General features: G+C 39.6%; 1 protein-coding gene across 6 annotated transcripts; it reads left to right on the top strand.

Moving 5' to 3' along the window:
* The first annotated feature begins 7,107 nt into the window (after positions 1 to 7,107).
* LRRC23 (leucine rich repeat containing 23) lies at positions 7,108 to 15,163 on the top strand. 6 transcript variants are annotated; one of them, XM_074194505.1, is made up of 8 exons: positions 7,108 to 7,204; positions 7,762 to 7,901; positions 7,992 to 8,101; positions 9,511 to 9,764; positions 10,276 to 10,406; positions 11,050 to 11,186; positions 13,279 to 13,543; positions 14,743 to 15,163. In XM_074194505.1, exons 1-8 carry the CDS (start codon positions 7,144 to 7,146, stop codon positions 14,761 to 14,763), a joined length of 1,119 nt encoding a protein of 372 aa, XP_074050606.1. In that variant the 5' UTR covers positions 7,108 to 7,143; the 3' UTR covers positions 14,764 to 15,163. The 6 variants fall into 6 exon arrangements, with proteins under 6 accessions (XP_074050606.1, XP_074050607.1, XP_074050608.1 ...); XM_074194506.1 differs by having other exon boundaries at positions 7,117 to 7,204; positions 7,777 to 7,901; XM_074194507.1 differs by lacking the exon at positions 7,108 to 7,204 and adding an exon at positions 7,226 to 7,330.
* The last annotated feature ends 156 nt before the right edge of the window (positions 15,164 to 15,319 follow it).

Genomic DNA, 15,319 nt, shown 5'->3' on the forward strand with positions numbered 1-15,319 from the left:
AGGAAGTAGCATCAATTGCCTCAGTGCCCCTTAGTCAATTAAATCTCTCAAGGATATTTCAATCATCCTGAGTTACCTTATGATATAGCTTCCACCACAGCATAGTTCTAGATTTCTTTATTCAGGCTTTGACTTGAAATGGTTCATCACTACAAAGATATTGTTCATGCTCATATTTTTCCATACATGGAAACATATAAGTAGTATCTATACTTTAGATGAATTCTATTTATACTTTACTTTCTTTTGAACATTTTCTTATGGTAGTTACAACATTTTTACAGTATAATAAGATCAAAGATTTGGAGCTGGAAAGGATCTTGGGCACCATTAAGTCTAAATCTCTTTCATTTTATAGACGAGCAAACTGAAGCATAAATGTTAAATGACTTCCCTATGGTCACACATAGTAAATCTCAAAGATAGGAGAGGTCTTCCTGCCTCAAAATCCAATGTACTATACCCATTAGAACCAAAGACCAGAAGGTTTTGAATAGCACAACATTCTAGGACCTTGGGTAACAAATAGTTATAGTCTGGTATATTACTCTACTGTATAGTTCCAAATTTTGCCTTTTTTTTTTGTTTTTAGATTTTTCAAGGCAATGGGAGTTAAGTGGCTTGCCCAAGGCCACATGGCTAGGTAATTATTAAATGTCTGAGGCTGGATTTGAACTCAGGTACTCTTGACTCCAAGGCCAGTGCTCTATCCACTGCACCACCTAGGCGCCCCCTGCCATTTTCAAAGATCATATCCTTATCTCTTGGCTTCTATCACCAGTCATTCAAGGTAAGGAAGATTGATTTAATGCAGCAAAATGTATGTCACCAATAAAATCACCATGGCTTCAAGCATAGTTTTCTTCCTTAGTCTTCTTCTTCTTGTTCTTCTTAGTGCTAGGAATCCTACTGTAACAGAAAGGGTTATGGACTGCTCAGATTTTTCAATTGGTCAATTCAAATCTGTTCCACAATGACACACTCACTCTGTCTTAAGTCTTTAAATGAAAATTTAATGATTAATATATTTATAACCCAGGATTATAAACCAAGATTAATACACTTATAACCTAAGATTATATACAATTACATATGTATACATATACATACATACATATATATATATATATGATGAAAAACATCAAAATAGATAAATAAAAGGAAATTTAAGGAATAAAAGAAAGAATTACCCAATAAGGAGGCTCCAACGCCTGGAAATCTGGCTGGCTGGGGAAGTCGAGTCACAACATAGCTTCCAATGTCTCAATTAGGAAAGTCTTCTTGGCAGAGTATCCTCTCTGAAGGGGGGTGATTTCCAAAGCCCACCTTCCCAAATAAGAGCTTTATAGTGTTCACACGAAAGTGGCACAATTCCAAGGGTTTACAAGATAACTCAGTAATCAATGGGCTCTCTAGACCAAACTCAGTGATCCCTCTTCTTCTGGGTACTATCCCTTTTTTGTTGTGTGTGTGTTGGTGTTGGTCTGTCTGTCTGTCTCCTGTGTATGTGTTTGTGTTTGTGTGCTTTTGTGTGTGTGTGTGTGTGTGTGTGTGTGTGTAAATCACTATATCTTGATTCTCTTCCTACCAATCTAATCATTCCTCTCTTCCTTTGTTGGATTATTTTTCATGTTCTTATCATTATTATTACATGCTGTTTCATATTAGTTGTTGCTTAATCCTAAGGATCTATCCTAGACTCTAGGTCCTCTCTTTTTCATTTTCTTTAAGTGGTCTTTTCAATAGTCATGAATTTGATTATCATCTCTATGCAGACTATTCTCAATTCTTTTTATCCAATCCTAAATTCTAGTCTCACATTTCCAATTGCCTATTACCTATCTTGAATTGGATGTTCCATAAATATCTTAAATTTAACATGTCTAAAATTGAACTTACTATCTTTCCCCCAAAACTATCCTGAAAACCAGATTAGATTTTTAAAAATCAGTGTTTTCATTAGATAAGAAATATTAGCACAAAATCAAAAGATTAAAAAATAGAAGAGAAAATTCCAACTCACTTGGAAAACACATAAGAGACAAAAAAACACATTATATTCCCTTAAAACCATGATAAAAAATAAACAACATGGATGTTGTATTTCAAGAAATCATAAATGAAAACTTCCTAGATCCACATAGAACAAAGTGAAGATAAAAAGAATCTACAGATCACTTCCTGAAATAAATTAAAAAAAAGTTAGGGATGTCATAGCCAAAATATAAAGCTCCCTATAAAGCAATTCAAGTACCAAGAAACTATAGTCAGTAACATAAAACCTGGAGGCTCCTGTTATGTACAAAAGAAATCTTGTAATACAATCTTCAAAAAGGCACAAGAAGATCAGCTTATAACCAAGGAAAACTCATTCTGCAAAATTAAGCTAAGAAAAACTTAGGAAAATTTGTACCAATTGATGAAGAGCAAAATGAGCAAAACTAGAATAATGCATATGTAACAAGAGGAAGTTTGTTTCTGTGTGTGTGTGTGTGTGTGTTTGTGTGTGTGTGTGTGACAAAGAGACAAGAATAGACATCTTTTGTGTCTCTCCAGTTTGATATTAAGTCGGCATTTGACATTGTAGGTTTGGGCCAGGAGTTGGTCACAATAATAATGTAAAGACAAACAGTTTTAAAAGACTTAAAAATTTTGATCAATGCAATGATCAAACATAATTCTAGAGGCTTAATGAAGAACCATATTACCCAAATCCTGACAGAGAGGTGATAGACTCAGGTTACAGAATAGGAAATATATTTTTCACATTTGACCAATTAATTTAGGAATTTGATTTGTTTGACTATGTATGACTGTTGCAAGGATTTTGTTTTCTCTTTTTTTCCCCCAATGGGGAGAAGAGGTAGGAAGGAGGGAAAAATGGATTTTTGCTCATTGAGAAAATAAAACTTAATTTAAAAAATAATCCTTCAGGGGAAGAAATGAATTTTTAACGTATCAAAAGATGTTAAAATCATTCTGATAAAAAAGACTAGAGCTAAATAGGAACTTTGAAATATAAGCACCAGCCCAGAGAAACCTGGACTGGTAAATTTATTTGAACAATTAGAAGGAGCTGTGTGATGATAAAGTACTAAGATTGTAATAGAGAGAATAGAAACTAGAGACCCTTAAGAGCTTTAATGTCTTCAAAAGGTAAAATAAATAAAATAAGAAAAGCAGAAGTCCTAGGATTGATTATGAAAAAAGGGATAAAGGAAGAGAAAAGGATGAATACATTTTTTTTCTTTTTAGATTTAGGTAATTATTTTAGATTTAGGTAATTATTAAGTGTCTGAGGTTGGATTTGAACTCAGGTACTCCTGACTCCAAGGCTGGTGCTCTATTCACTGCACCACCTAGCCACCCCCTGGATGAGTACATTTTTACAGAAGAAGGTGGAACTTGCTCTTTCCCATAATTGGGGTTCATGAGAAGAATCATATACAGACATAGAAGAAGGGGTGGGGGAATGGTATTAGATGCACTTAGTATCTGAAATGGGCAAAGAAAGGTTGAAAACACACACACACACAGAGAGCCTCATAGAAATTCATCAAACTTAAGAAGGAAAAAAGAAGATAGAGAGAGGATAGGGGGTTGAAGGAAATATAATACCAGGGAAGATATAATTAGAGGAAAAATAAATTTCCTGATCCTTAAGCAGAGAGCAAAAGATGGTAGGGAGAGGGAAAGAATTAGAGTCTAAAGGAGACCTTTAAATTACTTCTTGGATTTGGGGGGAATGGCTGAACAAATTATAGTACATTAATGTAATGGAATATTATCACTCCAAAAGAAATTGTGAAAGGAGATGGATAAAATGTTTTCTCATAAATCCTCTGCATACATGACTGGTAATTCCATTGATACAAGCTTATTCAAGTCCTGAGGTGATGAACACAAGGTTCAGTTATAACAATAGTTAGCATTTATATAGTAACTTTGAAGTCTGCAAAGTGCTCTACATATGTTATCTCTTTAGGTCCTCATAATGATCCTGTGAAGTAGATGTTGTTTAGTATCTTCATTTGTAAAATGAAGAAGGTAAGGGAAACAGAAATGAAATGACTTGTACAGAGTTCAAGTGACCCTTGAGTGTCTGAAGTGGGATTTAAATTTAGGTCTTTCTGATTCCAAGTTCAGTACTCTATCTACAATGCTACCTTTGCTATTGTTCATTTCAGTCCTGTCTGACTTTTTGTGACCCCATTTAGGGTTTTCTTGGCAAAGATACTGGAGTGGTTTGCCATTTCCTTCTCTAGCTCATTTTATAGAGGAGGAAACTAAGACAAAAAGGCTTAAGTGACTTGCAAAGGGTTACATAGCTAGTAAGTATCTGAGATCATATTTAAACTCAGATCTTTCTGATTTATAGCTTTCCGTATAATGTGCTAAACTACCTGCTCTACTACACTACCTAGCCACCTCAGTTTTGGACAGGGCCATTATATGGATTCATTTTGCTTGATTATTTTATCAGTCACAAAGATTTTTTCTTCCTTTATTTCTTTGTTTTTAATGAGGGAAGAGAGGAATCTGGTGGGGAGTGGAGTTAATGATGATGCCAAAAATGGAGGCGATTGAAATCTTTTCTAAAATGGGAAGTTCATAAGGAAGTTCAGATAAGCAGAATAGTTTTGAAAGTAATATACAAATTTCATATACTTAAAAAAAAGCAAGAAATTAAATGAAGAGTCAAGTTTTCAGAGAATCCTCTGAGTTCTGTTGTAGAGAAAAATGTTCTATTGGTGCTTAAGTTCAAAATACAAAATATTTTTTTTTAAAGATAAGCACACTAATCACTTTTGATGGAGTTGTGAATTTGTATGATCATTCCAGCAAGAAAACATAAATTATGCTGAGGAAAATACTAAAATGCCTGTTCCTTTGACTCAGACATCACATTTTTCTACATAGATGCCAAGGTTGTTAATGATAAAAAGAAAGGTCCTATATATACCAAAATACACGTAAAACAGTTGTTTGTAAAACAACTGAAACAAAGCAGATACCCACTGATCAGGAAATGGTTAAACAAATTGTGGTACATGAATATAATGTAATGTTACTGGGTTATAAGAAATAAAATGATGAATACAAAAAGACATATGAGCTCATGTAAAAATAAGGTGAACAAAACAGAAAAACACTACTCACAATTACTGCATCATTGTCAACAGAATTAACAAGAGAAATGGAATATTATTAAATTATAATACCCAAACTTGACCCAAAGAAAAACTAAAGAGACTACATCTCCCTTATTTTTTTGCAGAAATAGGGGACTAGATCTATGGAATTCTAAATGTATTGTCAGATTGACATATTGATTGATTGTTGGCTAGCTTTGCTGAACTGTGTTTTTTCCTCTTTGTTATTTGTTAAGAGAAATAGTTTTTGGGCAACTAGGTGGCTCAGTGGATAGAGTACTGGCCCTGTAGTTAGGATGACCTGAGTTCAAATGTGACCTCAGACACTTAATAATTGCCTAGCTGTGTGACCTTGGGCAAGTCACTTAACCCCATTGCCTTGCCAACAAATACAAGAAATGGTTTTCTTGGATGTATATATTAGGAAATATAGATGATATACAAGCAAAAGATAATAAAAAATTTTTAAAGAAAAAATTTATATAAATAAAGGATAGGGAACAGCAGTTTATTTGGAAAAGACTGTAAGTACAATATAACTATGGTAATAACTAAAAAAGATGCTATCTTAGGTCACATTAATAGAATCATTATGTCATAAACAAGGAAAATGATAGTCCTGTTGTCCTTTGCCCTGGTTAGATTACATGTTATGATTTCATGGGTTTCAGAATAGGGTTATAAAAGGGCAAGCAGGATGGTGACAGCTTGGAGACTTTACCATATAAGAATTAGTTGAAGGAAATGGGGAACCCTCCCCAACTGCTCCTTTGTCTCTTTCCTTTAAACCCTACTTATTTCCCTTTTAGCTTTGAAAAGTACAGATTTGGGAGAGAAATAGAAGAGAGATTGACTTGGTCTGAGAGAGTGGAACTAGGAATTGTAGGCCATGTTTAAGGGAGTACTTATTACTTATTAGAATTATTTCAAAGCAGAATGAGCCCTCCCAAAAAGCAGCAAGCTCTTTAGACCTGGAGGCAAGCAAGCAGAAGCTGAATGACCACCACTGGACTGGAATGTGGTAGAAAGAACGATTCTTCAAGTTAGGGTTGGACTTAGGTCCCTTCCAACAGTGAGATTATGCAGCTCAATGGTGCTTCATGAGGAAAAAGTTGCCTCTTAGTATCATCCCTTTGTCCTTCATACCCTCAAAGATTTAAAACTGCTTTAATAGCACTGGGTAGTGGATACTTCCAAATGACCTGAGGCCCACTTTTGTTGGTTTAGAGTGGGACCTATAGAGTCAAAAATATTGACTGTTGGAGCTGGGGAACTGAATACCTTGGAATCTATGGGTTCATAGATAGTGACATCTGGAAGGAGTCTAAGAGATCACTTGGTTCAGATAAAGAACCTGAGGCGGAGAGAGGGTCTGTCCAGAACCTCACACTGGCAGAGCTGGGCAGAGAAAGGAGCTCCCAATGCTCTTTTCATTAAACCTAATATCTTTCATCAGTCAACTATTAGACCCAATCTCATCTGGAAATTGACTGATGAGAAGGAATTTGTTTTAGGGGGATCAGTCTTAAAATCCCATTACTTGAGATTCATTCCACCCTACCCTTCCTCCTGGTTAAAGTCTAAATTAATTAAAAAGTCTTTATTTTTTTTTTTTTAGGTTTTTGCTAGGCAGTGGGGTTAAGTGGCTTGCCCAAGGCCACACAGCTAGGTACTTATTAAGTGTCTGAGGTCGGATTTGAACTCAGGTACTCCTGACTCCAGAGCCGGTTCTCTATCCACAAAAAGTCTTTATTTTGAAAGCTTACTTCTTTAAGGGACTAGGGTGACGTAATGGGTAATTCGAAGTCCCACCCTCTGTCTCTCCATCCTATCGGAATCTCCTAGAGCTTTTTTTTTCCCTTGGCCAATGAGCATCCTGATACCTACCCCCCCCCCCCACTCCTATTCCAGGAATTGGGGGGTGGGGATAACTAATAACCAAGGCAACCGAGGTCCCACCTGCTATGGGCTGTGGTGCAATTCTCCCTGGATGCTGCCCATCGGGTTTTTTTTTTTTTTGGCAGTTGCCACCGGCAACAAGATCCGCAACGGTCGGTCCCCGTTGCTATAGTAGCAATACACAAATCCTCACCTGACCCTCCCCAACAGCTTCTTCATCTCTTTCCTTCAGACCCTTACTCCCAACTCTGAAGTTCCCTCTACGTATTTTGGGGGACGTAAGAGGATATTTAAGGGATCTAAGAACCACATCTGTGGGGTGTGTGTGTGTGTGTGTGTGAGAGAGAGAGAGAGAGAGAGAGAGAGAGAGAGAGAGAGGTGGGGGGGAGAGTGTGTATTGGATGGAATAGCTCATAAATTCACTAAAAGAGGGATTGAGGGAGAATTCTGATGAGGTGGAAATGTGTGGAAATAAACCACAGGGTTGGGGTCTACCTGCCTTCTCCACCCCAGGCACTGGTTACTTCCTCCCACCTCTCTTTAAACTGAAGGAGAGATGGGAAGCCCAGTAATCAGCACAATGGAGCTCACCTCGCCTAAACACAGATATGGAGATTCTCCTGGGACTGAGGCTGGATGAGATGGCAGCTTGGATAGGATAAGGAAGGGGGGGAGTAACAGGACCGGTGTTTCTGACTTTCACCTTAAGGAGTCTCAACCATAGGAAGAAAAATGTCTGATGAGGAGGACTTGGAAGATTATGATATAGAGGAGGATGAAGCAGAGGAAGAAAAGGAAGATAAAGAGGCAGAAGAAGTGGAAGAGAAGGAGGGGGAAGAAGCTGAAGAGGTGAAGGCATAAGGCAGGGAGGGACCCTAAAGAGAAGTAATAGTGAAAAAAAAACATAACTGCTACATGTAATCCTATACCTTTTTTCAGATCATCCCCAATCCCTTGACAGAAGAAATAATGAAGGAAGGTCTCTCTTTGCTCTGCAAGACAGGCAATGGACTCTCTCATGCTTATGTGAAACTGGAGGCCAAGGATAAGTGTGTATATGTGTTGATGGGGAAGGGGAAAATAGATACACATTGTAGGAGTTACAGTTAATACCAAAATCTTTTGCTCTTAACTCTTCTGCCCCAATTTTCTCTGGCTTTGACTTATACCCCTCTTGTTCTAGTCCTATGGGAAGGGGATGGTGGAGCTGGTAACTGAGAGCTGTTAGGAAGGGAAGGGAGGGAAGGAAGGAAGGGAGGGAGGGAGGGACGGAGGGAAAACAGAAGGAAGGAAGAAAGAACTGGGGTGTAGGGATCATTCTCTTATGTGCTGATTCTCTAACACTCTGTCCTTCATACTAGCTCCTGTTACCTACTCCCAGGTGCCATACCCTCTTCTCACACTTCTTCAGCTTTGCCTTTCCTTGATGCAACTGTTATCCCCAATCTCATTTCACCTGTTGTCTCTTTATTGGTATCTACTCTGTATCCTCTACTATATACCAACTGTATACAGTATATACAGTATATACAGTATATATATATACTGTATACCAACCCCCTTTTCACTGTAGTTTCTCTCCCTTCTTAATGCATTCCTCTCTCCTTCGGAGAAATCCTCTCCCTCTTATTGAACTTACCTTATCTTTCATAATTACATCAACTCAATCACCTTTAGGATAAAATATAGACTTCATCAAAGTATCTATCTTTCACATCACCCCCTTTCATACATGCTCCACCCCAGTCAAAATATACAACTAGTTGTTCCCAAAACTCAGCATTACAATCACAGGCTTCTATTACACTGGAATAAAAATTCCCTCTTCACCTTGGTTCAGAGAGATCTTTGATCTTTCAAGGCTCAGCTTAGATAGCACCTTCTCAGGGAAGTCTGTTCTGATTACTCCCAGTTGAAAATGCTTGCTTCTTCCTCAGAATGCTTTAAATTGATTTTTCTAGGAGTCCCATCATTAATGTAAATTGTTTGAAGGAAGAGTTTCTATTACTGGGTTTAGCATTGTGGCTTGCATACTTGAAATTTCATTGATGAAGAGAGCCCCTGGAAAAGAACTCCCTCCTCCAATGCAATTTTGCATCTTTTCAACAACTTCTTAGGAAGTTACCTAGACCACTGAGAGATTAAGTGACTTGCTCTGGGTCCTACATAGCCAGTATAGGTCAGAGGCAGAACTTGAACCCAGCTCTTTCTAGTACCAAATTTCCTCCCTATTCACTAAGCTAAGACTGCCTCTTGCCTTGCATGATAGTATGTTTAAAAAAAAATTTTTTTTTGCATAGAATTGAATTGTTCTCCCCAAGTCATTCCCACAGGCCTTCTTTTTCTCATTGCAAATCAGTGCCCTAGAATTCCAACTACTCTCCTCCCTATTGTAGTATCATGCCCTGTCCCTAATTCTAACAGCAGCCCTGGCCTCCCTCTCTTCACCACTCTCCAGGGAACTGACTGACATTTTTCTGCTGTCCTCCTATATCCATCTGCGTTATGTGGATCTGTCTGGGAACCGGCTGATGAGCTTGACACCACTCAACAACCTGACTCACCTGCTCTGGCTCAAGGTTGACTACAACCGGCTACTGAGTGCTCAGATGTCAGAGCTTCCCTACTTGCAGATTGCCAGCTTTGCCTACAACCAAATCTATGACACCGAAGGCATCAGCCATCCCAGACTGTGCAACCTGGATCTCAAAGGTGTTCTCTGGGTGGGCAGAGGTGTAATATTGCAAAATCGTAGCATAGTCCAGTCCCTTCATTTTACAGATGAGATTTAAGAGCAAAGATCATAGATAGTATCATAGATTTAGAGTTGGAAGAGATCTCAGAGTTCAGCTTTGCCTAACCCCTTGCTTATGAAACTGAGACTTGGAGAGGTAGCAGAGACTTATCCCAGGTCTTCTGACTTAAAATCCAAGACTCTTTCTACTCCACTACATTGTGCTGTATACTTGACTAGATTACTTCCTTTGCTAATTTGGGTTAGAAGTTATATGTCAGGACGGCTAGGTGGCACAGTGAATAGAGCACCAGCCCTGGAGTCAGGAGTACCTGAGTTCAAATCCAGCCTCAGACACTTAATAATTACCTAGCTGTGTGGCCTTGGGCAAACCACTTAACTCCATTGCCTTGCAAAAAAAAAAAAAGAAGTTATATGTCACACCACCATTTCAAATGCATCTTGACATTTGACCTTTGCCTTTCTCAGGGAACAAACTCAAGAAGATAACAGGGCTAGACTCCCCAAAACTGGCGAACCTGCACACACTAGAGCTCAGGGGGAATCAGCTGGACAGTACCCTGGGACTGCAACTCCCTAAACTGAAGAATCTCTATCTGGTAACCTTCAAGAGTTGTATACATAGAAAGCACAGTGAAGGCAACGTGACTAAATTCTAGTTCAATTCTCCAACTCTTTGTTGCTCCCTGGGGAAATCACAGATCCTCCCTGAGTCTTAACTTTACGATATGTTGGGGGAAAATATTATGTTTGATGCAGGGCCATCTGAATCTGTAGCAGGACAACTTTGTATTGGCTTCACCCTCAGCAAAACCCTACCATATGTCCTGAAAGGGTCTGGAAGACATACTTCAAGGACATCAATGACCCTGATCCATCAGGATCGTGATCCTTAATGACAGAATTGGGAAAGGAATCTAGATTGCAGTTTGCTCTGCCTATAATATGTATATGGTCCACAGTAGAGAAATTTTGGTGACTCTCCTTTGGTACAAACGTAGGACTCCTTAAGTAAGATCATTTGGAAGAAGATAGTAGAAGGAGGAATAAGAACTTCTTAGAGACCCTTCTTAGTCTCAAAGGGTCCTGACTTTCTCTGTGATGACAGTTTGCCATAGTTTCCTCTCCTTTGACTATCTTCTCCCTCTCTAACTGTCTTTCAGTGTTTTTTTCTTCTTCCTTTGAATTTTTTCTATGAATCCCATTCAATTTGTCTGTCTTTAACCAGTCTGTTCTGTGTAGGCCCAGAACCAGTTGAAGGAAATAGAGGGACTTGAAGGGCTGAGTCAGCTCACTACATTGCATCTTAGGGACAATCAAATCCATAGTCTGAAAGGCTTCTCTGGTGAAATGAAGTCCCTCCAGTACCTCAATCTTCGGTATGTTTGCCATCCTCCCAATCCTCACCTTCTACCATCCTCAGGATCTGGACCCTGATTTTGACTTTTCTCCTTGATTCTTACCAAAACTGAATCTATTTTCTTGATTATCACCTTACCTTTCATTTTCATCTAATCTGATGGTACTTTTGTGTCCTCCCTTTCCTAACCTAATTAATCTTTTGGAACTTTACTCTTTCCTTCTTCCAACTATAACTGTACTCCCAAAACCTCCTTAGTTGGGACTTTAAAAAAATCCATCTCCAACTCTTAATTCCCCCCTCCACTTCCTCAGAGAGAATCCTTACTATGAGCAGCAAGGTGGGATAAAGCAAATCAGAAGTTTAAATCCAGCCTCAGACACACATATGTGTGACTCTTGGGCAAATCACTTAACAGTTTCACTTTCCCTAATTGCAAGATAGGATTGTTGTGAGGATCAAATGAGATATCTATAAAGCTCTGCATAGTGATTAGCACATAATACGCATTTAATAAATCCTTCCTCCCTCCCTCCCTCCTCCCTTCCTCCCTCCCTTCCTTCCTTCCTTCCTTCCTTCCTTCCTTCCTTCCTTCCTTCCTTCCTTCCTTCCTTCCTTCTTTCCCTCCTTCCTTCCCTCCTCCCTTCCTTTCCTTCTTCCTTCCTTTCCTCCTTCCTTTCCTACACATTCATCTCAGCAGATAGACTTAAATAAACTAGGATGAAGGCTATCAACAGGCCTCAAACCCATTGGTAAGCTAGGGAAGTATCTACCTCAGGCAGGTGAAGACACGCAAACATACACACAGGGCTCCCTCCAACTCCCATGGAATGGGAAGATGAAAACAATTTGTTCCAGTGACCATGAAAATAGCTAAAGCATGACTTTTGTCTTTTTTTTTAACTTTAATGATTCTGAAAGAGAGAGAGAGTGAGCCTGATGATTCTTCCCATTTAAATCCAATTCACAAGCAAGTTAAGTTTCTATGGACAGGGGCGGCTAGGTGGTATAGTGGATAGAACACTGGCTTTGGAATCAGGAGTACCTGAGTTCAAATCTGACCTCAGACACTTAATAATTGCCCCATTGCCTTGAAAGAAAAAAAAAAGTGAAGGACAAATAGCAATACTGGCTCTATCCACCCTAATGTCTTACCTCCTATGCCTCACATTTCCTATCTCCTACATCCTTACTATCCTGATTTTCCCTAAATTTCACCTCAGCTTCCCTTTGTAGCCCTTTAACTTTCAAGGGATAATGGTTGTTGGGCTAAAGGAAATGGGAAAGGGTATCCTAGAGAGTAGAAGCCAGTGAAGGGAGGAGTATTAGAACCTGCACCTGTAGCAGGTTCAACAATGCTTCAGGAGGTCCAGCCACTGATCCATGTCTGGAGGAGCCACTGTTCAGCACCTGGAGAAGGAACTTCCACCACTTGCCACATTCACTTCTGGCCAGCCCATAAGTGGCACTGAGCCTATATTAATTGCCTGCCCCATGTTGGGCTCCATGCTAGATGCTGGTGATTCAGACAAAAATAAAACAGTCCCTGCCCTTCATGAGTTTCCTTATATTCTAACTAGGGAGACAACATGTCTCCCCATACACATGTATAACATATGTCTCCCCATACACACATACAACATATGTGTATAAAAGTCTAGCCAAAGTAAAAATAAGATAATTTTTAGGGGGGAGCACTAGCTGGAGGAATGGGGTGGAGGCTTAGGAAAAGCTTCATGTGAGATGTGGCATTTGAGGTGAACAAGCTATGACTTCTATGAGATGAAGGAAGAAGTTCATTCTAGGTCTGGGGGAAGCCTGTTCAAAGAAACAGAAGAGTGAAAGACCAATCAATCTGTCTGGAGTATAGAGTCAATGAAAAGGAGTAATGAATGAAAAGGTTGGAAAGGTGGATTGGAGCCTGGTAGAGTTTTAAATATAAGTAAATATATATCTATATAAATAAAAGCAAATATATAAAAAGGAAGAAAAAAGCTTATATTGGATCCTGCAAGAAGGTCACCACTGGAGGGGAATAATATGATAGGAAAATTACCCTATAAAAGTGATATGACTGAAAAAAGAGGAATTTCTTTTAAACCCTTCTCCAGGGGGAACGCAGTGGCAGATCTGTCAGAATTGAGTAAGCTGAAAGAGTTGACCCGACTTCGGGCCCTGGTCATGTTGGAGAACCCATGCACAGATGACACTGACTACCGACAAGAAGTCCTGATACAGTTACCCCAACTGGAACGCCTGGACAAGGAATTCTTTGAGGAAGAAGAACGGGCAGAGGCTGATGAAATTAGAAGGAGGTTAAAAGAAGAGCAAGAACAGGAGATGGAACAAGATATGGATCTGTATCAAGATAAAGAGGTAGAGGGAAGAACAGGGTGGCAGTGTGGGAGGTAATGGGGGGGGGGAGGCTGAAGAATGTCAGAGACTCCTCCTAGGAACCATAGTAGAAGTAACTAAGAAATCTAGGGGGAGGAATAAAGGAAATGGGAGCTTTAAAAGGGTGGTTCCTTGGGAGGAATAGGGTAGAGAAAAAAGAAAAGGATTTAGGTAAAGAAAACCCTTATAGAGGGACTTGCATTTGGGATCTCAGAAAGGTGAAATGAGAGGTGGGGAGGGCAGATTGCACTAATGGTTAAGTGAGTTCAGAGATACAAGAGCCTGAAGGGAGAGATGGAAGTGTGAAAATTTCCAGGAAGTTGTTTGAGGATTCTAGAAGAAAAGTAGAAAGCTGTATGGTAGTGGTGGGGCTGGGGTGGGAGAAGAGGCTAAGCATTCCTAAAGAACCCATTGGGCACCACAAATGTAAAGTTAAGGGATTTACAAATATCTTCTGGCAAGCCTGCTAGGAATGTGTCTGAGGTCAAATTTGAACTTGGGTCTTCTTGACTCCAGGCCCAGTTTTCTATGTCCTGGGCTACCTATCTCATCAAACCTCCAACTTCAACTGCCTCTATAAATATTGTATTTGCAGTCAGAGTCTCTTGGCTTGTTGCTTGTAACTTGGGGCATCTTTTTTCACTTTTCTAGATCTGTTACTTGTCGTAAAAGGAAAGAATTGAACTAGATGATTTCTAAAGCTCTTTTCACCCCTAATTCTTGATCTTGTTCTGATTCTTTGGTAGATAAGTAGGAATGAGGAGCCAAGGAGACCAGGGAAGTCAATCTCCACTGGAGATTCTATGAAAATATAGAGTAATATAGACTGGTAGGCAAGGAGTATGTAGAAAAGAGAAGATGAGGGGGGTGGAATAGAAGAGAATACAAGAAGGCAAATGAGAGAGAAATAAACTAGGACTAAAAATCTGAAACTAAAAAATAGCTATGGGGGGAGAAGGGAAGGAGAGAAGTAGAAAAGAATGAGGAGAGAAGTGGGGGGAAGGTCAGTAAGCAAGATTGGAAAACAGAATGATGGATGAGAGAAAGGAGAGGTAGAAAATGGGGAGAAAAGACACAGGAACAGGGAAGAAAGGATACAGGGATGAGAAGAAGAGACAGGATGAAGGGAAATAGGAAAAAAGTCTAGGAAAGAAAATCTTCACTTCTGCCCTCTCTCACAGGACGGGGAAGAAAATCTCTGAGGTGCCAGTGTGATACTTGGTCTCCCCACTACTTCCTTTTTTCCCTTGGAAAGACCATTATCCTTAGTCCATCCTTGGAGGAAGAGGACCCATTCATTCTTGCCCCCTCTGGAACCCGGATCTGTGAAAGGAGTGATAAAGAAAGCAGAGAAAGGACAGAAGGCAGCCCCAGAGGAATTCCTTGGGTTTTTTTTAATTTTTATTTTTTTCAGCAAAACTGGTGGGGATATGGAGGGGTGGAACAGTCATAGTTTAACAGGATCCAGGCAAACCCCAAAAGGGAAAGGCACAGACTTGGGGGAATTTAAACCCTGGGCTGGGGGGATTGTTGTACTCGGGAGCAGGACTTGGGTCACTGAATTGCTTTTTTTTTCCAATAAAGAAATCCATGGCACTGGCATCCCTGTGACTTCTGTATATCGGTGTCAATGTGTACTGTTGAGTTTCTGAGTGATTGTGTCAGCGTTGGCCGGGTTGCCTCGCGTGACTGGATGTCACTCAGTGTCTCTGTGTGTGTGTGTGTGCGTCTTTGTGTGGATCTGTCTTTGAGTGTGTG

The sequence above is a fragment of the Macrotis lagotis genome, chromosome 7, assembly GCF_037893015.1.
Source record: "Macrotis lagotis isolate mMagLag1 chromosome 7, bilby.v1.9.chrom.fasta, whole genome shotgun sequence".
NCBI lineage: Eukaryota > Metazoa > Chordata > Mammalia > Peramelemorphia > Peramelidae > Macrotis > Macrotis lagotis.